At 41.6% G+C, this 21,087-nt stretch overlaps 1 protein-coding gene across 4 annotated transcripts; it reads left to right on the forward strand.

The window, feature by feature from the left end:
• The first annotated feature begins 509 nt into the window (after nucleotides 1-509).
• Nucleotides 510-20,728, forward strand: LOC137351513 (inositol-3-phosphate synthase 1-A-like). Of its 4 annotated transcripts, XM_068015980.1 has the most exons (12): nucleotides 537-662; nucleotides 5,442-5,529; nucleotides 6,029-6,161; nucleotides 11,908-12,069; nucleotides 12,796-12,925; nucleotides 13,641-13,834; nucleotides 14,435-14,584; nucleotides 14,820-15,035; nucleotides 15,985-16,149; nucleotides 17,531-17,644; nucleotides 19,411-19,628; nucleotides 20,138-20,728. In XM_068015980.1, the coding sequence occupies exons 3-12, from the start codon at nucleotides 6,048-6,050 to the stop codon at nucleotides 20,322-20,324; spliced, it is 1,650 nt and encodes a 549-aa protein (XP_067872081.1). In that variant the 5' UTR covers nucleotides 537-662; nucleotides 5,442-5,529; nucleotides 6,029-6,047; the 3' UTR covers nucleotides 20,325-20,728. The 4 variants fall into 4 exon arrangements, with proteins under 4 accessions (XP_067872083.1, XP_067872081.1, XP_067872080.1 ...); XM_068015982.1 differs by lacking the exon at nucleotides 5,442-5,529 and having other exon boundaries at nucleotides 510-593; XM_068015979.1 differs by lacking the exon at nucleotides 5,442-5,529.
• Nucleotides 20,729-21,087: the final 359 nt, after the last annotated feature.

The following is a 21,087-nucleotide window of genomic DNA, read 5'->3' on the forward strand; positions in this document are numbered from 1 at the left end:
GAAGCCAAGATCAGATCAGATCAGCCATGATCTTATTTTAATGGCAGAGTAGGCTCGAGAGGCCATATGGCCTATTCCTGCTCCTATTTCTTATGTTCTTTTTGTAGTTATGTTGCAATTTGATGGCACTATGTTGTACTCACAGAAAGGAGATGATGGAAACTTACAGAATTTCTAGAATGTTCTGTTCTTTCCCTTTGCATCTCCCAAGTTTTTCTTTGTCTAGTTATAAATTAAACACCCTTCAGATAAACTGAAGTGTTTAACAAGCTTACAATGTTTTGTTGGATCAGATTATACGCATTGAGGTTGGCCTTGGAAAAATACAACTAATTCTGCTCCTCCCATAAAAGACTGTTTACTTCTGTTTCCAAATTGCAGTTGGGTTCAGGTGGATTATTTGCTTACAAGGCAGAAAAATGAGAGGTCACTGTCCCTTTAAGTGGGCTAATCTCGGCTCCGCCCACTGGCAACGCTGACTGGTCCGGCCGTAACTATGGCAACCAGTGTTCAGGATTTATATTAAAGGAGCGGAGCCGGGCGTGCACAGTCGGTGAGGTACGGTCGGAGCAGTATAACGCTAAGACACTGAGGTAATCCAAGAGTTCGCGGATCAAGCGACTAAACAGAGACGGCGGCAGCGATACAGATACACAGAGCCGGTAATACTCCAGCCGGAGACGGCCATGATTTTAGAGAGGGAGCTTCCCTCAGAGGGAAAACTGATAGGTCTTCGCGGCGCTCCCCATGCGAGCAGGGCCGCTTTGCTCTTATCTGTCAGCGGGATGAAGGGGCCCCCGCCCCCGTCTGGCGATCCTTCGGACTGGGTGTCTCCCTCCACCCGTGCTCGGTCAGCCGCCTGCCACTGGGCTGTCAAAAACCGGCGCCGGTGCGCATGCTCATGCTTGGCGCGCGCGTGGCTGGGAGGTGGCGAGTGCGCATGCGCCGGCTATCGCGCGCGTTAACCGTGAGTGGCCTCGAAAGTTCAAATGGCAACGGCGCCATGGCATCTAAACTTGCCGCCCGGTCAGGAGGCGAGGCTCGGCGCGGGGGACAGTGGAGGGAGTTTGAGCAATGGGAGCACAGGGTGTTTATTGGAGGGGGCATTGGTGATCCCAGAGATGCAGCTCTCTCTTGCCTCCGAGTCACAAGGTTCCGGGTTCAAGTCCCACTCCAGGGCTTGAGCACAAAAATCTAGGCTGACTCTCTCCAGTGCAATACTGAGGGAGCAGGGCACTGTCATTTGGATGAAATGATAAACTGAGGCCCCATTTGCCTGTAAAAGATCCCATGACAGTATTTTGAAGGGAAGTTATCCCTGGTGTTCTGACCAATACTGATCCTGCAATCAACATCACAGAAACAGATTATCTGGTCATTACCACATTACTGTTTGTGGGAGTTTGCTGTGTGTAAATTGGTTGCCACTTCCTCCTACATTACAACATAACTGCACTTCAAAAACACTTCATTGACTATAATTAAAAACAAAAAAGTGCTGGAAATGCTCAGCAGGTCTGGCAGCATCTGTGGAGAGAGAAGCAGAGTTAATGTTTCAGGTCAGTGACCCTTCATCAGAACTGGCAAAGGTTAGAAATGTAATAGGTTTTAAGCAAATAAAGTGGGACTGGGGCAAAAGACAACACGAGGGAAGGTGTTGATTGGGCAGATGGTCACAGAGAATAACTGACCAGAAGGTCATTGAGCAAAGGGTGTGCTAATGGTGTGGTGAAGGACAAAGTGTTTGTGCAGAGAGGGTGTTAAATGACAGAATAATGAACAGCCCTGGCCAAAAGCATAAATGTGAAAAAAAACTGGGCAGGCACATGGTTTAAAAAAATGAATGATGAAGCAAACTTTGAAAAAAAAAAGAGGGACCAGTCATGCTCTTAAATTATTGAACTCCACGTTCAGTCCGTTAGACTGTAGCATGCCTGATCAGTAAATGAGATGCTGTTCCTCGAGCTTGCGTTGATGTTCACTGGAACACTGCAGCAAGCCCAGGACAGATATGTGGCTATGAGTGGGGGGGCTATTGAAATAGTAAGTGACGTTGACTGTAAAGTGCTTTGAGATGTCCAGTTGTCATGAAAATTTCTATATAAATGCACGTCTTCCTTTTCTTGGGGTTAGATTGTGGACAGGTTGTATATATTCACCTGAGCTTTGAAGATTGAGGGATGCTCTAGTTAAGATGTGTAAAATGTTGAGGATTTGCTGGGTTCAAATCCCACACAGGCCATTTGACCCAACCAGCTCATGCTGGCATTTATGCTCTGCTTAAGCCGCCTCCTGCCTTTGTTCATCTAACTATGTCAGCATAACCCCTTATTCCTTCCTTCAGTGTTTATCTAGCTTCTCCTTAAATGCATCTGTGCTGTTCAACTCGACCATTGCCTGTGGTAGTGAGTTCTGCATTCTCACCACGCTCTAGGTAAAGTTTCTCCTGAAATCCCAATTTGATTTCTTGGTGACTGTCTTACACTGGTGCCCTCTAGCTTTTCTCTTCCCCACAAGTGAAAATTCTGTCAAAACCTTTCAAAATTATAAAAACCTTTATCACGCCTCAGCCTTCTCTTTTCAAAAGGGACCCAGTCTATTCATCCTCTCCTCATGGGTATATCCTCTCATTTCTGTTATCATCCTTGTAAATCATTTTTGTACCCTCTACAGTGCCTCTCTATCCTTTTCTTTAATAATAGTGACCAGAATTGAATGCCATACTCTGGGTGTGGCCTGACCAAGCTTCAATACGCGTAATCCAGACTGACTCTCCCAATGCTAGAACTGAGGGAATGCTGTACTTTCAGATGAACATTATATTGAGGTTCTGTCTGGTCTTTAGGGTGGAGGTAAAAATCCCACAGCCAATATTGCCAAAATAAAGCAGATTATCTGGTCATTTATCTGTTTGTGTGACCTTGTTTGTAGATTGGCTGCTGTGCTTCCAACAACAGTGACTACATTTCAAAAAGTACTTTATTGGATATAAAGTGCTTGGGATGTTCTGAGGTTGTGAAAGGTGCTATATAAATGGAATTTGTTTTGGAATCCAGAACATAATGGCATAATAAAATTAGAGCTAGTAAAATTGGGGAGCAGTTCTCTAAGGGTACTGGAAATGTGGAATTTTCCCTTCCCTAGAAAGGCTGTGGATGCTGGGGGTCAGTTGGAACTGTCAAGATTGAGGTCATTAGATTTTTGTTTGATAAGGGTATGAAAGGAAAGGGAGAAAAAGTGGTTAAATGGAGCTGAGGTACAGATCAGCCATCACGTTCTTGTGGCTGATGTAAGCAGCAACAATAATTTTGCCTCTGAAGTAGTATATTGCTGTGATGCCTCTTTTGTATTTGTGAATTGTGCATTGAGTCATTGTACATTCTATAGTCTGTTCTGGATCTTCAATGATGCTCCTTGTGGTAGTAAGGAAGATAATGAATTGATAACATTTCTGTGCCACAGGGACTCTGATCACCACTTTTTTGGCTTCCTTATAGCTGTCTCTGGCCAGGTTCCACCGCTCGTTTCAAAAATCATGGAGAGTTTGATAATGGCCACGTTGGCTGTTGTGGACGTTGGAGAGAATTTTGTGGGGTGTATGACACCTGCTTCTGCTTTGATCTTTGAAAATGCTGTGATCTGGGTTAACAGAATGGAAAGTTGCTCTCTGTTTGGGATCAGAGAAAGATCAGTTGCAGAGCTCTTCTGCAGACACTGAGGTCTTCGCTATCTGCTCCATAGCTCCACTAATTGTGGTGGATGTTGCTATAGTCCAATGTATAGGGCTGTGATTGGTGCACTTGGGAGCACTAACTTTGTAAATGTTGGTAATGTATGATGGTGTTCTTCACAATATGGCCAGGCTGTATTTTGGGTGATTGTGGCTAGTTGAGGGGTTGTATCCATGGATGCAGTAGCAGCTGGTATTTTGGTGATTGGAAATGTGGTTTCATGCAGTGTGAAGATGTCAGTGTTGTGCATCCTGAATATGTTTGCAAGATATTTGCATTTTACTCAGGAAAGTTCTCAATATTGCGTGGAAGGTTCTTGTTCCAGTACTCATCTAGCATGTTTGGCCCCGAAGACAGCTGTTGTGCTTGAGTCGTCGCTCTGAAGACTGGGAGACTGTTAATCAATATTTGGATACTGTGTTGATGACGTTACTCATGATTGCTCACTTAACAAAGTGGGCTTTGTGAAGGCTGCCATCTTCCTCTCCAGATCAGCTATGATCTAATAGAATGGTGGAGCAGGCTTCAAGGGCTGAATAGTTCACCTGAGTTGCATCTTTAGGAATTCCCAAAATGTAAATTGGGAGCTATACATTTGTTTCCATCTGTCCCCTGCCCGAAAGAAAGAACTAGCGTTTAGATGGTGCCTTTCACAACCTTGGGACTCCAAAAGTGCATTTACAGTGAAAGTACTTCTTGAAATGTTGTAGGCAGCATGACTGCCAATTTGTGTTTTTGTTTCGTGATCCGTTTCATTCTCCCTTGATTATTTATCCCCACCCTCCTACCAATTTCCTGAATAAGATCCTATTTTTAGACATCTACCATTGCTGTTTTGTAGTTTGAGATGTCAAATGTTACTGCTAATGCTACAGCTGATTCTTTCTTTCTGCAGTGTTCTGAGGAAATGTCCATCTGAACATATGGATGAATATAGGTGCAAGCTGCTAAAACCATGCTGCAGCATGTTGGAACACCAAGCTACCTTCAATCTTGTTTTTATTTACAAGATTCTAAATAACTTGACATTTAAACAGTTGCTTTACCGCATAGATTCTCCCAATGTTTTACAGATTTGCTGGTGCTGGATCCTGTTCCAGTATGAACCTTGTGACTGGGATGGCCTGTCCAGCATGACTGACAACTTTTTTTTTTTTTCTCTTCCCTCATACATTTGCATGGTGTGACGAGTCAGCGATGTGCATAACTTCAGTTTTTCTAGATAATCTCTCATTCATTGGATAGTCACTGCCATGTGTTTGTGTGTATAACCTAGGGAACTGGTGCTAAATTCATAAATCATGTAAAATCTGTGGCTCAATACAGTCCAGAATAACTGGATTGCTGAGCTAAGAACTCTTTAAACCTTCAAGACCACATTATGCTCTGTAGTGTCTCTATATTGTATTTACACTACACAATGGTCTTTATCGGTGCCCTCTATCCAGAGCTTTATAACTCTCTAGACCAGTGTAGTTGCACAAGTGTTAGGATTAAGTATATCACGTTTTACCTTTGCTACCTTTGCCACACAACCCTGAGATGATGTCTGAGAGGCACTGTGGGCAGTAGCAGATTACCAGCATTTAAGGTGTGTTAAGTAATCTGTGCTGCTTAAAACTGAGTTAAACTACAGACCTTGTTAGGACCCTGGATGGGCTTCTGCTTGCACACAAGTGTACAATAAACCTAAATCTCGTTTTTAAAAAGACTGGTGCAGAGACATGGCTCCAGGAATGAAAGAGCAGAAAATTTGAGTGGTCTGAACAAGGAGTGACGATCATGAGGAAAATGCAAGGTCTGGAAAATATTTTCTTTTTATTTCTCTCTAACAAGTCTTACAGGGCTACACACTCAGCTAGAGGACAGGCAGGTGACCTGTTTACACATTTCCAATACTGCTCTTTTTGCCAGTTGCTTGAAGAAATTGTAGAACAAGTCTAATCTTTAGCTCTAAATCTGGAGCCTTCCAGCAGCATTGGTTGATAACAGGAGCTTGCATGCTTGAGTGAGCCCAGGACTTAGATTAAATGCTTGAAATCCAGTTCTGTACTGAGCTGATAGGGCACCACTACCTGGATTCCTGTTTTGAATGACATTCACTTGCTTATGACCACTTTTCAGAAAAATATAAGCACTTAAAAGAGCTGGTCCCAGAATGAACCTTAAACTAGAGAACTGGGTGGCATTGGTGCCACATGCCAGTTTCTGCAGTTAAATTCTGTTTTGTCTTTTATTTTGTTTTCTCTCCTTTTCCCAAAGCCCTCCTTCATGTGCCTCTCTTTTTTTTTTTTTAGGATTTCTCTACAGTTCAGGATGGCTGAGAAGTTTACTATTGAGAGTCCAGATGTGACTTACACCAAGGAATATATTGAGGCAAAATATCCATACCAGACTACGCAGGTCTACGAAGAGAATGGATTATTTAAGGTAAGGTGTCTGTTTTCTGACTAATGACTGCTGGTGAAGTTAATGGTGCTGGGAGGTAAGCAGCATGGTAATGTCTCTGGCTCAGTATGGTTCTTTTGTACACAAGATTTAATTAGTAGCTAAAGTTTCTAGAGCTGTGCAAAGTCAAATTAATATTGTTAGCAGGGTCAGGGAGCTTATTGTGCTGAGCAGCACCAGTAATGTCTAGGCTATTAAGTGCAGATTCCATCTCGTATGCATGAGACTAGATGCAATAACAACCCAATGCACAACATGTGATAAGACTTGGCTGTGGGACTTGAAGGAAATCTGTGGTTGAACAATTAAATCTCCACTCGGGTGCTATTAATTTTCAGATGGTATTTGTTGCTTTTTAATTCTTTCTTTCAGTAAAATTGGACCATATGATCCCATATGTATGTTGCCTGTTTTTGTCACTTTCTTTCCAACTTTGCCCAAATGAAAATAGCCCAGTCTTTGCGGGTTGTTAACTTTTTTTTTTTGTTGCTTTTGTCCAATCCCTGCTCTATTCACCTCAGTCCTGTAAACCTGAAATCTGACTGGCAGCCTTTTTCTTGCTCATGTCCTTATTTACTTTCTCATGTTAGAGGGTGCTTTTGTCAGTGGCCTTGCTGTGAGAGCAAGCAGCAGGGAATGGACGTATGAGGCAGATAGTTGGTAACTTCCTAAAGCATATTTTTATTATCAAAAGAACTCTAGGTCCCAGCTTCAGTTTTCATTGTATGTAGTTAATTTGGTAATGAGGACATTGATTTGGTGTTCGCTTCTTTAGGATAGGGGTAAGTGAAGTTAGTTGGATTTCCTACTTGTGTCCAGTGACCTCCTTGCTGGTAGGTGCACTTTTTTTTTCAATGTTGGGTGAAGCTGGCATGAAGCTCAGCTGTAATGCTCCCACAGTTGAATATCCTGATTGCTTAGTGTGCAAACTACAATAAGCATTGTCACTTGGGTGAGGTACTGGAAGCTACAATCTGGATTTGTGCCCCATTAAAAGTAGGGTACAAAATTCACTTTTTTAAAAACGACTTGTGCTCTGGGTAAAAATTTATTGTATTAATATTTTGCAACAAAAAAATCTCTCCCTATATAGGAAAGAAGGATGAGAAAGACCTTTTTCCATCTGTTAGATGGGGGTGGGCTGGTGGAAGGGCTGCATTGATATCAATATAGTAATGGTTTAGCACAAATTATAGTCCTTTTGTATATAGAACCTGAAACTAAAATCAGGTTAAGAATACATCATGAAGAATGTGATGTGGATATTATCTGCTTGTCTCTTGATATCACTGACAATGCTGATATTAGTTTGAGGATCAGATACACTTTTCTTTTTCAGTGTGATCCTGGTGATCTCAAGTGGAAGAATTGTCTGGAAATCCACTGTTACTTGTGGGTGAGGGCATTAAATATTACTGTGCTAGAGATTTGATTTTGCAGCGTGCTGTTTTGGAGCAGAATCATAGAATCTTATAGCACAGGAAGAGGCCATTCAGCCTATCGAACCTGTGTCAGCTCTTTTGAAAGTTATCGAACTAATTCCCCCTCCCCTGTTCTTTATCATAGCCGTGCAACTTTTTTCCCCTAAAGTATTTTAACAAAATGGTTTATGGCTGCATGTCCTTATGGGATAGATTTCTGATCTCCACCATCATAGTCCTTTTACAGCATAGAAGGAGGCCATTTGGCCCATCAAATCCATGCCAGCTTTGCGGAGCAATCCAGTCCGTTCCACTCCCCTACTCAATCCCTTTGGCCCTACAAGTTTATTTCCTTCATGTGCCAATCCAATTTCCTTTGAAATCATTGCCGCTGCTCCCGCCGCCCTTGTGGGCAGTGAGTTCCAGGTCATTGCCATCACTGCGTTTTATATATTTTTAAAAGAAAAGTCATTCTTCCTCACATTTTTTCCCCCCCCTGCTTCTCTTAATGAAAACTTTCAATCTGTGTCCCTAGTCCATGTACCATCAGTTAATGGGAACACTTTTTTTTTCCCCCCCCCTCGTCAAACTTATCTAAGCCTGTTATAATCTTGTACACCTCTATCAAGTCCTCCCTCAGTTTCCTTTGCTCCAGGGAGAACAACTCCAGGTTTTACAACCTAACCTTGTAACTAAAATCCCTCATCCTTGGAACCATTTTGGTAAATCTATGCTGCACCTCTTGAGGACCCTCACCACCTCCCTATTGTGTGGTGATCAGAACTGGATGCAATACTCTAGTTGAGGCCTAACCAGATCCTTTTATAAAGGTTCAGCATAACTTCCCTGCTTTTATACTCCATTCCTCCTATGAAGCTCAAGATCCCATATGCTTTGCTAACTGTGCTGTCAAATGTACTGCCACCACAAAGATCTATGCACATGAACCCACAGGTCCCTCTGTTCCTGCACATTCTTAAGTCTATATTGCCTCCTATTATCCCTTCTGCCAAAATTGATCACCTCACACTGGTCTGTATTCAATTCTGTCTGCCCATTCTGCTAGCCCATCTATGTCCTGTTGCGGTCGGTTCATATCATCTTCACCATTGGTTACATCAGCAAATTTTGGCATTCTACTGTGTTCCAAGATCCAAGTCATTTTTTATATATAGCCAAAAAAGCAGTGGTCCTAGCACTGACACCTGGGGAACACCACTGTGTCTATCATTCTCTGTTCTGAAAACAACCATTTACCACAACTGGTTGTTTTCTGTCCTTAAGCCAATTTTTTAAAAATCCAATTGGACACTGACCCTCCTATTCCATAAGCCTCAGTTTTGTTAACCAGCCTTTTATGTGTTAGTTTATCAAATGCTTTCATAAAGTTTAACATCCCTTCATCAAAAATTTTTAAATTAGATTTAAGCGTGATCTGCTTTTTACAAATGTGATGGTTCCTCTTAATTTAACTCAAACCTGTCCACGTGCTGCTTTTTCCACCCACCCCCCTGGCCCCAACTTGTTGCTTCTAAAACCTTGCCCACCACTGATAAACCTACTAGCCTGTAGCTGCTAGGACTGTCCTTGCACCCTTTCTAGAAATAGGGCCCTAATGTCCTTTAAGGGAAGGAAATCTGCTGTCCTTATCTGGTCTGGCCTACATTTGACTCCAGACGCGCAGCAATGTGGTTGACTTTTTTAACTGCCCTCTGAAATGGCCTAGCAAGGCATTCAATGTCAAGGGAAATTGGGGATGGGCAACAAATACTGGCCTTGCCAGCGATGCCCACATCCCATGAAAGAAAAAAAAAAATTGCCACACTCTAATCCTGATACCTCCCCCATATTTAAGGAAGATTGGAAGATTTATGACCAGACCTTCTGCTATCTCCACCCCCACCACCTCCCTCAATTTTTATTTCCCTATCTGTTGCCTCTATTCTCCTTGCTTCTACTAATATTTTCAGATTCCTCTTTAGTAAACACTGCTACCAAGTATTCTAGCTTTTCCCTGTATTGCTAAGCATATAATACCCTCTTTCTCCCTAATAGGCTCCCCTCCACCTCTTACTACTTGCTTACTATTTACATCTTGATAGAAGATTTTTGGGTTCCCTTTTTATGTTGACTGCCATTCTATTGTCTTATTTTCCTCTTCACCTTCCCTCAACTTATTGCATTTAGCCTGGTTCTCACCAGAAGATTTAAACAGAGACCAGACTGTGCATGGAAAGAAAATATTGGTGTTTGTTGACCCCCTCCCTCCTTTGAGCGACATGACACTGTGGAAAAGGGAAAGTAAGTTTTCTTTCTTGCACAGTCTTGGTGCAGGCTGTTAAAATTTGGACTCCCTTCCTAATCTCCCAATTTTTTCAGCCATAGACATTGTCTGTAAGCAGACCTACATCTCCCAGTGTTCTTCAATTTACAACCCTATGAATTCTGTGAAGGAGGGTAGTTGACCATTGCTGTTTTACCATGGTATTGCACAGGCTTCCCACCCCACACTGCTGTCTTCTCAGGTGGAGACTGCCACACTGCTAAACTTTTGGTACTCGGCTAGAATGGAAAGTTGAATTGATTCACAAGTCTTCATTTTTAAACTTGTGTAATAATTTCAGCAACTCAGCAATATAATGCTTGACATGTGGTAGTTTTAAACTATTCTGAAAATGATAGTCCAAGATGTTGCTGTGCAGTTTGGATATTTTTTGACTGAACTGTTGAATGTACTTTGGATGTTTCTGCTCCACTGTACCAATGGGAGGACTCAATGTAAATATACACTGGCAAAACTGGGAATTACATGTCCTAACATGGCTGATCACTTCAGGCCAGCTTCTTTGAAGAATGCCTAGGATCAAAGCAGTCCTTTCCCTTTTTGGCAAACGTGTAATTAATCATCCAGGTAGTGCCTCCTTGGATTCCTTTTTGATTTTTACTTGCTTTGATGGCATATCGATAGCCTGTTTGAAGCATATTGGGTTTGTTAATACTTCAGACATGAGGGAGTTGAGTTGTGGACATGAAATTGTGTCCCTCTGGGAGGAGGCAGGATTGCTTCTCCCAAAACCATTAGATCACACATTGCCTTGCTTTCTATCTCGTTTTTCCCCCCATACAGACAAGAGACCTCTTGATCAGCGTTTTATTATAAATTTACATGTTTTGGCCTATCTAGTAAAGATGCATTGGAGATTTTTGCAGTTTGAAGGAAGACTGAACTATGCTTCCCCTGCATGAGCGTTCAGTTGAACAGAAGCAATTCTTTTTCATGATTTTTGATGTTTTGGTCCCAACCAAAATAGGAAATGATCACCAGTGAAAAGCCACTTGGAGCAGCTTGGGTGTTTTTATGCCAGTGTTTCTTTGCATAATGGTTCTGCAAACCAAATGATGGTTCAGTGTTATATTTTCCTGTTGTATATGGCTGGTTTAAACTTATTAAGCACCTGTCCTGTTGTGGTTAATGTTGCTTGTGACATTTCTAGGTAAAATAAAGCAATTCGATCCCGAACGTTAAGGTGACAGGATCATAAACCCGTGTCTGAATATGTTATGGTAGCAATGGGTGAGATCTTTTCTGCAATATTTCTAGTTTTTAAGCATTATTAGGGAGCCCTTCAATATGAGAGGTCTTATCAGATGAATGTGCATTACGAGAGAAATATTGATTGCATTGACTTTCCACCTTCAAAGTGCACCATGTGCATAATGTTAGATGGGCTTGGTAGAGACTCCAACTATGCATTGTTTAGCTTTATTCTTTTGGGGTCCTCCTGCAATGTGCATGTGTATGTTAGCTGGGATTGTTGTAGATTTTTCTGTCTCCTCCCTCCCCTAAGATGTGTAAAGGTTATTTATAATCACTCCCACAATGTGGGATGAAGTATTTTTTTTTTTGCATCCCTTCAGTGTACCCTGTTGCCTGGATTTCCTAAAAGGCATTTTTTTTTTTTGTTTGTGTTATCTGGATTTCCCTTCCACCTCACTTGGTATGTCTGCAGTGCTATCTGGGTTTACTATGCCCTCCATAGTATTGCATTTATTTTTCACCCGAGGTTGCACTTTCATTGCTGCTCAACTGAGCAGGTCGTGGAAGGATTTTGCACGTAGTTGCTGTATCAACTTCGTTGAGCCTTCCTTCTAGAGTTGAACTGTGTCCAGGAGGGGGCAAAAGTTAACTCTGAACTCCATTCCAAAGCCAGTTGGCAAGCCTCTGTTACTCCCCTGGTGATGCCTTGAAGTAAATGATTGTTTGGGATTGTTTTAAATGATCTGTATTTGTGTTGGGCTCTGACTAGGTGAAACCACGTTCTACCAAATTCACCTTCCGCACAGAGAGAAAGGTGCCGAAACTTGGTGTGATGCTGGTTGGATGGGGTGGTAACAACGGAACCACAGTTACTGCAGCAGTTCTGTCCAACAAGTTGGGACTTTCCTGGATGACCAAAACGGGCGAGAAGGTTGGTTGTTTCTTGCAACACTTGATCTTACTGCTTGTTTCTCTCTCTAAGAATGTAGATGGAATTTAGAGGATGGAAAAAAATTTGGAAGCATTTTCATATTGAAATGTTTCTCAAGGTAGAGCTGCTGAGAACCTAAACTAGCAAGCAGTGATGGATTGAGCTGACTGCAGCTGTGTTTCTACATAGACTTTGACCCTGTTTCCAGTTCAGCACGCAAGGTATCAACTAAGCACAATAGGTGGTATTAGGGAATCTGTTACCTAATTATGCTTTAAATTAGTTGGTGTATAATTTGATGCTTAAATACTTTATATTTTTTAAAAATTGCATGTTTCCTCCCCCCCCCCCCACCCCCAACCCAATGGCTCTGTAAAGTGCCATCATGTATAACACTAAGCTACATAAACAGATGGTCTAGACTTTTTGATTAATGCCCAGTTGAGCCATATTTAGTGAAAGCTCTGGATCGAGAGCAGAAAGTCTGACAGGGTTCTGGTTCCTGCACATGCAGTGATTCCTGCTAGAAAGTGCCTTTATGTGGATATCAGATGGCAGAAGATCAAACTTTTGATGCTCCCCCACCTCATTAACTGTCATTGTCATTACTTTGCATAGGCCTACTAAGGTGCAGTTTGTTTGAGGTTTTTGCAGATGATGTGTTTTAAAAATTGATTTAAATTTTTTTGCTTTCCTCCCCACCCTTGCCCTCCAAACAACATATAGGTTGCTAATTACTATGGATCCTTGTTTCAAGCCTCCACTGTGTGCCTTGGGACTGGTCCTGCTGGTGACGTTTATGTGCCCTTCAAGGACCTATTGCCCACAGTGAATCCAAATGACATTGTGTTTGATGGTAGGTATCAAGCTAGCTATAAGGGCAGTAGCTACCAGAAACCATTGGATCTTTGAGGTTTTTCAGGGGTAGTAATACAAATTCTGTTGAATACAAGAACTGGGGTGATCTAGTTGTGATAGAAACTATAAAACATTTCAGATTTTCTTGGCAGAATAAAATTAAGTACATGTCTACTGCTCCCCCAGCCAGAAGTCACAGAAGCTGATAATGGAAGCTGCCTGCTACCCCATGAGCCTAACTTTGTCTAGCATACATGTTTAGCTCCCTGCAAACAGTATCTGTGCTATAGTAACAGTGTGATGCATGAGAAATCCCTATCACTTTTGCTAAGTGGTATGTGCCTGTCTAAATCTGTTCATGGGGCTGAACCAGGACTTGTCAGCCCAAGTTTAAATTGACAACTGTCCAATATTGAGGAGGTACTGAGTTGGGAGGTGGTGTTTTTCAGATCAGACACTAACATTAGGCTCAATCTCTAAGTCCTAAGATGTCTGGCACTGTTGCAACAGAAAGTTCTCTATGTCCTGGCCAGCATTTATACCTCTGCCAGCACCACCAAACAGATTAACTAACAATACATTCATGTTTATGTACAACTAGACTGAACTTAAGTGGCAACACCTCAGAAGCAATTCATTGGCTCTGTATACAACTTTTTCTTTTTCCTCACTGAACTTTGGCATTAAGTTTGAGAATTTTGGTGTTTTTCCAGGCTGGGATATCTCCTCCATGAACCTCTCTGATGCCATGGTGCGAGCTCAGGTCCTAGACTGGCAGCTTCAGGAACAGCTGAAGCCTCACATGAAAAAGTTCCACCCTCGACCTTCTGTTTACATTCCAGAATTTATTGCAGCTAACCAGGAGGACAGGGCAGATAATGTGATCCAAGGTTCCAAAAAGGAGCAGGTACAGAAATAATTGTATCTGGGTCAAGACACTCATCCACTGAGCTGCACTTGAATGGGTCACTTACTGTGCTGCCTGGCTCTATTTGAAATGTATTCTCTCCAGGAATGGCCAGAAGAGGCGGTGTTGGCTATTCTCTGGGACAGGGTGGCATTCAGTGCAGCACTTGACCTGGGTGCCTCTGAGTTAGGCAAAGAGGAAGCTCAGCCAGGCTTCTGGCATCTCTTTACTATTCAGTGACTCCTAACAAAGAAATTGTGTGGGGACTTTTACTTCTGTGTTGCCCTTCAGGCAAACTACCTGCTCAGAAATAAGTGCATATGAAGAATGGTCATTTGAGAACCGTGTGAACATACAAATTAGGAGGAGTAAGCCACTCGGCCCCTCGAGTCTGCTCCGCCGTTCAACAAAACCATGGCTGATCTGATTGTAACAGCTAGTGTCTGTTGAAACATATCCCCAGGAGAAGACAGCTGGTTCTTGATTTTGGAGGGGGGGGTGGGTTGGTGCCAGGGGGAGACTTTTGGTGATAACACTTTTTTTTTTCAAAAGTTTTGGGTAATAAAATGCCTTAAGCAAAATTTATATTTCTCTTCCCAGGTGGAGCAAATTAGAAAGGACATCCGGGATTTCAAAGCAAAGAGTGGAGTCAACAAAGTGATTATTTTGTGGACGGCAAATACCGAACGCTTTTGTGATGTCATTCCTGGAGTAAATGACACAGCAGAAAACCTAATGAAGACAATTGAGGTGATTTGCCACATCCTTGGAACAATTTGTCATCGATAAATAACTAGCTGGGCAATGTGTGTGCTGTCCAACAAATGAGACACTGACTTCCAATGAACCAAGTTCTTGGCCTCTTGCCACCTGGCTGCCTCTGGAACCTGTGAAGTCAAGAGTTGTCAGCATGCTTTGTGTGCAATACTAATTAGTAACTTTGTCATTACCTTTACTTTAATTTCCTTGTCCTGTCTCCTTGCAGTATGGAGGGGAGATATCCCCATCGTCCATGTTTGCCGTGGCTAGCATTTTGGAGGGCTGTGCCTACATTAATGGATCTCCACAGAATACCTTTGTCCCAGGAGCCATTGATCTTGCCATCAAACGCAAGGTGTTTATTGGAGGTGATGACTTCAAATCTGGCCAGACAAAAATCAAATCTGTTCTTGTAGATTTCCTCGTCAGTGCTGGGCTAAAGGTGAGAAGCTCTTTAATGTGTTTGGCCATCCAGTCGTTACACGTACCAATTATTGGACTTTAGTATTTATCAAGCATTCCATGGAATCTCAATGCTATTTCAGCAGGTATTTGGTCTGATCTCTAGTTTGCACTGAATTGGCTGATGTTTGGAGTCTTAGAACTGAACTGCATGTTTCTTTTGTCTGGCCCAGGAGCAAGCAGCAATAGTTTCTTGTTTGTTTTGTTCTTAAGTGACTTCTACTTGTGTGTTCATCTTCAATAGAAGCAGGATATGGCTTGGTTGTGATCGTGTGGACCATGACAACACATGGAGTGGCTATTAGGGAAGGTACCCATCGCTCCCAGTGCTTGTACAACTGTGTCCCAACAAAGTCTGCACCCCTTTTTAAAAAGGAAGAAAAAATGGAGGGGCAGATAACCATCTAGATATTAACTGGCAATAAGACTGTCTGTCCCTTTCTTTTTATTCTGGAATCATGGCTGGTAAAAACAGATGATTTGAGCCCAGATTATTTTAACCATGCTCTGCAATTTTTTCTTTGCTTCTAGTTTTAAATAAAAGTTAAAGCTCCCAATGTCAGTCTTTCAATTTTTGTGACTGTCATTACAGGAGGATACATTATCCCAAGACTTGGGCAACTTGTAGTGGAATTAGTTTAAGGATATTGGGAAGTTGAAGTTAATAATTAAATTGTCCAGTTACTACTTTTGTATGCTGGCCCTTTATGGTCTGTCTAATGTACCGAGTAGTTTCCATTATTAGCCATGACACACTGCTTAAAATAGTAGATGGCTTCCAGCCAGTTTTTAGGCTGACTTGGTTGTTTGCCAGTTTGTGCTATCCAGATTGCAATTTAATCGTTGCAGAGGAAAGAGCCCCAAAGAAGAATTTGCTATGTTAATTTCAGAAATAAATGACTGTGCTCGGCATATTTTTTTTCTTGCAGACTGTCTCGATTGTCAGTTACAATCACTTGGGCAACAATGATGGGAAGAACCTCTCTGCTCCAGAGCAGTTCCGATCAAAGGAGATTTCAAAGAGTAATGTAGTGGATGATATGGTTCAATCCAATCCTATCTTATACAAACCATCTGAGAAACCAGATCACTGTGTAAGTACTAGGGAGAAGGGCCTCCCTTTTTTTTTTTGCCTTTCTTCTCCCTACCCCTCCGTGACCAATTGTGGTTCAGTTCTGACTTGCTATTAAGAGGTCTGTCCCTCTGTAAGCACTATGCCAGGTTTAAAAATTTTACAGGAAACACTTTGATTATGGTTTTTTTAATATAAAACTGAATCTGTTGTATCTAAATTTTTATTTCCACTTGGTATTTCAAATGTCTGTCACCTCTTGTTTGAGTTTGTTTTTTTCCCTCTGCCTTACACTCACCAACCTGCTACCTATTCTGGGTGCTTTGGGCATGGACTTTGGTTTTGCAATTAGGCTTTCCTGTGGCCCAGTGATACTGTGGTTGATCTGAGCTGAGAGGCAGGCAAGTTGGCCACTGTTCCTGATCACTATCTCCACTCTAGGAATTTACCTGTCTGGACATGGGTGAGGGCAGGTTCATGTGTGGCTGTGGTGTTGTCATAGTCGGACATTTTGTTGATCATCGACTAGACTGTCATGAATAATGGTCTCTTGGGTAAGATGGGAAAGAGCTGTTGCTCAATAAAAACTACCCTTCAAGAATAGAGAACATTTCAAACCAATCTTCAATAAATATGCATGAGGACAATTTCATATTTATAGATGTTTAGCATAGATGAGGCTCTGTTTTTCTTAATTCAATCTCAGAAATGTGAGGTGATGCATTTTGGCAGAAGGGATAGGGAGAGTCAATATAGATAATATAGCACAGTTCTGGAGAATGTGCAGGGAGTGAGGTGGGTCTGGGGGTGCATGTGCATTGAAGGTAGCAGGACATCGAGAGTAGTTGACCAAACATATGGGATCTTAGGCTTCATGAATAGCAGTATTGAGTACAAGAGCGGGGAAGTTATGCTGAACCCTTTAAAGCTCTGGTTAGGCCACAGTATTGCATCCAGTTCTGGTCACCACACTTTTGGAAAGGTGAGAGGGTGCAGAGGCAATCAACTTCTAAAGGAAATTGGATGGGCACTAGAAGGAAATAAACTTGCAGGGCTATGGAGATAGTGGGGGAATGGGACTGACTGCTGGTTCTGTAGAGCAATCTCACTTCGATGGGACTAATGACCATCTTCTGTGCCATTATGACACGCTCTGTAGCCTAGTGGGATATTTATGGGAACTAGAAGAATTATTTTAAAATGAGACTACATGAGGTCATAAATATAAAATCTTTAAATGATGTTGGGTATGATAGCAGAAGAAATTTCATAAATAACTGGACTGAATTTTCAGGTAAAATAGGCTGAAGAGTTGTTAGTAGAGAAATGAGTTGTGTTGGGCTAAATGTCCCTTTTTCTCGTTTTTTTTTCTAAGGTACTATGTGTATTTGTGCTTTCCTTAGGTTGTTATTAAGTATGTCCCATATGTTGGAGATAGCAAACGTGCAATGGATGAATATACATCAGAGATTATGATGGGTGGCACTAACACCATTGTCCTCCATAACACCTGTGAGGTATGTATCAAATTTCAGTTTGTTTGGGGCAAGGTTGGGTGCACTTTTGAGGGGGGGGCAGTGGGGAGAGAAACAAAGACTTTTCATTCTAAGACTTTCAATACCTCCAGAAATTACAAGATGCTGTTTGTTTATTTGTTTGTTTCTGTGCATAAATTATCTGTTACAATTCCATTGTTTTTAAATTTAACACTCTCATTTTATAAATATCCCAAATCCCATAAATGGTCTCTTTACATAAAGAGCAACATGCAGCAAAATATGTTTTGCTGAGCTCAATACAGGGGATAATGGGAGCAGAGTTTCAAACGGAATCCCAGGAGGAGGCCAGTTGGCCCATTGTGACTTGCTGTTCAGCTGTTGCAGTATATGCTAATTCCACATTTCTGCCCTTTTTACTTTCACCAACTAGGGGAAAATATCCTCCCCATGATTTATGCCCTTTACTAATTTTGACATTTTAGATTTCCTTTTTTTTTTCAAACTTTCTTTTTGTGTCATTAGCTCCAGTTAACTTATTTTGCTGTAACTTTTTTGTTTCCTTTTGGCTCATTTCCTGACTCCGGGAGGACCTAGTACAACATGCAATACTACAACTGTACTCTAATCAATACAAAGTCAACTTTGTTTTTTGTATTCATTTGTCCCTTTTGTACAAGATCCAGGCCTGCTTGCCATTTTAATGTTTTTTTTCTACCTACATGTCCTATATCTGCTCCCTCTGATCTTGAGGAGCAAAGTTTTAGGATTAAATCATGCTATCCTTCACTGCTGCTTTTCCCAATGTGTCCTGCATCAACTTTTCTCTGCCTGTTCCATGAACCTATGTGTTTTCCTATGTCCTAAGTTTATCATGACCTCTACATAGGAACATAAGAAATAGGAGCAGCAGTAGACCATTTGGCCCTAATTCGATACCAGCAGCAAACTATAATATCTTGTGCCTGTAATCAATCCTTTTTATGATGGAGACAGAGATTCCAACACAGGCTCTAGGGAAATACCACAGTCAACTCTACCAATCCAAAAAGCAACTCTTCATCTTTTTTTGCTTTCTGCCCTTTGCCTGTCCTCCTCTTTGATTATATTGCCTTTTTTTAATAACGTGTGCATTACTTTTCATAAGTCTAATGGCACCTCCTATGGTACATCTACTGGGTTGCCTTTACACATTTTTTGCTTCCCTTTTCTCCACCCCCCCCCCCCCATCCTCAAATTTCCAATTCTGTTAGTGTAGTGGAACTTTCCCTACTTCTAGAACATTTTAAAATGCTGTTTTCACTCTAAGTTAATCCACAACTGACATTGTTGATGCTCTCCATTCAAGAGGGTGACATTTTTGTCACCTTTTTCATTTTAGTTAGCACAGCTATCTCTTTCCCCAAACTCCTTCATAATTCTGGGATGTGCATTATCTGTGGTATGGTGGCCTCTGTTCTAATAACCTGATTCCAATACTGACTCTCCTACAGTTCTGCTTTCACCCATCTCTCCCAACTACAGGATGGCTCCCTTTTGTTTTGTTTTTTTGCTTTACTTTTTTATTTGGGAAGAGATGTTAAACTGAGCTCCATCTGCCTGTTGAGTTGGACATAAATGATCTTGTGGCATTTCTTTCAAAGAACAGTCTATGCACATGCTTCGATTATACACTATCAGTAAACCCTGTCCCTTTCACTAACTCTGAACTATTTTGTTGCTCCTCATTCTGGAGGTATTTTACTTACTAAAAGAATCTTGCTATGTTCAAACCTCATTCTATTTAGGATTCCTTGCTGGCAAGTCCTCTTATCCTGGACCTAGTGATCCTGACTGAGCTTTGCCAAAGGATAACATTCCAAACAGAATTGGATCCAGAATTCCAAACATTCCACAGTGTTCTATCAATCCTCAGCTACCTTTGTAAAGCCCCATTGGTCCCAGATGGAAGTCCTGTCATCAACTCACTTTTCAGACAAAGGACCTGCATTGAAAATATTCTGAGGTGGGTGTTTGAAAAATCTAGTTACTGTTCCAGTGAAGCTAAAGGTTTCGTAGAGGGAGAAATTCTAAGGGGATTGAAAAATAGTGGTGAATTTAAGATGTAAAGTGTGTTGACTGACTCCATGAAGACCTTGTGGGTAAAAGTGGCATTCAGTGTAGCGCCACACAGATCAGAAAAGGAGCAATTAGGAATGAGACTAGACTAGGTGGCTCACTTGGTAAGGAACCAACACAGGAGCTACAAAGGGATGAAAACTATCCCTCACTTTTGTTATTGGGCAAAGGCAAGTAGACAGATCAAGTGGTGAATTAATAATCTATATCCGATTGATTCAGTGATCCCTTGCTCAGTGATGTATCTGAACATGTTGGGTCAGTGTACTATTGTAGGACTTGGTGGGGGGAGGGTGTGGGGGTGATTGTGTACCAAATACAGGACTGGCTACTGGGGGTGGGGGTGTGGTTCTATGGATTGACTGGTGATCAGTAACAATGATTTTTTTTTTAAAGAGCGTGTCTGGCCCTTCCTCCTCAGAACCACATGTTCCTGGAACACAAGATGCAAAGAAGCTTTGTGACTACCCGGATGGCTGGTCACTCTGCTGCTCAGCCTATACCTTGCAAAACTGCAAAACTCAACAATATCCTCAACAAGAACCATATTTTAAATGGTCACACCAATGGATATGTTAATTAAATTTACAAAAGTATTACTTGAAGTGCAGCCAGTGGTGTTGTAATATAGCTGAAGCTCTCTGTTACTCTTAATATGTCTGACTTTTTGGATTTCAATCTCTAAGCTATTCTGAATGTATCTGTGCTGTTTAATCCTCCCTCTCGAACACTGGAATATGAGAGTGCTGTTACACTTCACCTGTTTGCCACACCCCTATTCTCAGTGGGTGCTGTAAATTACTTTTAATATCTAGTTTTGGAACAGTTGAAACCTAGTCAAGAGCTTTTTAATGTAAACCATTTTTATTTTGGATGTATTGATTTACCTCATGGTAACAAATGGGCTATTTACTGCCACAAAAGCACAATCTTAAGATGTAACCAGATGCTAGGAACTCCAAATAAAATCCTTCATCTTGAAAAGTATCGATTGTAACTTTTTTTTCCTGGTGTCTTTGCCATTGTGCGTTGTACAGAGTTGTGCTGTAAATGGACAGCATCTTCAGAGAACATGGTCTTGACCATTTCCCCATCATCCATTAGTGCAAGATTTGCAAACTTTTCAGTCCAGAAGGAAGTTATGGTTAGCTATCTATATGCAGCCTGATCCTCCAATATCCTTTTTCACTACTCCTCCCTCCTGACTGCCCCAACTCTGTTTTAATTTTTTTCAAGTTCCTCTTTATTTAAAGATCAAACTTGCATTTTCTATTGTACCTTTCCATAGCCTCAGCAGGTCCAGAAGCATTCTAAATCCAATTGACCAATGTTGTAGTCACTGTGTT

This window comes from Heterodontus francisci, chromosome 36 (genome assembly GCF_036365525.1).
Source record: "Heterodontus francisci isolate sHetFra1 chromosome 36, sHetFra1.hap1, whole genome shotgun sequence".
In the NCBI taxonomy this organism is placed as follows: domain Eukaryota; kingdom Metazoa; phylum Chordata; class Chondrichthyes; order Heterodontiformes; family Heterodontidae; genus Heterodontus; species Heterodontus francisci.

Coding starts and splice junctions, on each gene's coding strand:
- LOC137351513 (XM_068015982.1), top strand. CDS start 6,048: ATGGCTGAGAAGTTTACTATTGAGAGTCCAGATGTGACTTACACCAAG. Junction 12,070..12,795: donor TGACCAAAACGGGCGAGAAG/GTTGGTTGTTTC, acceptor AACAACATATAG/GTTGCTAATTACTATGGATC. Junction 16,150..17,530: donor CTGAGAAACCAGATCACTGT/GTAAGTACTAGG, acceptor TGCTTTCCTTAG/GTTGTTATTAAGTATGTCCC.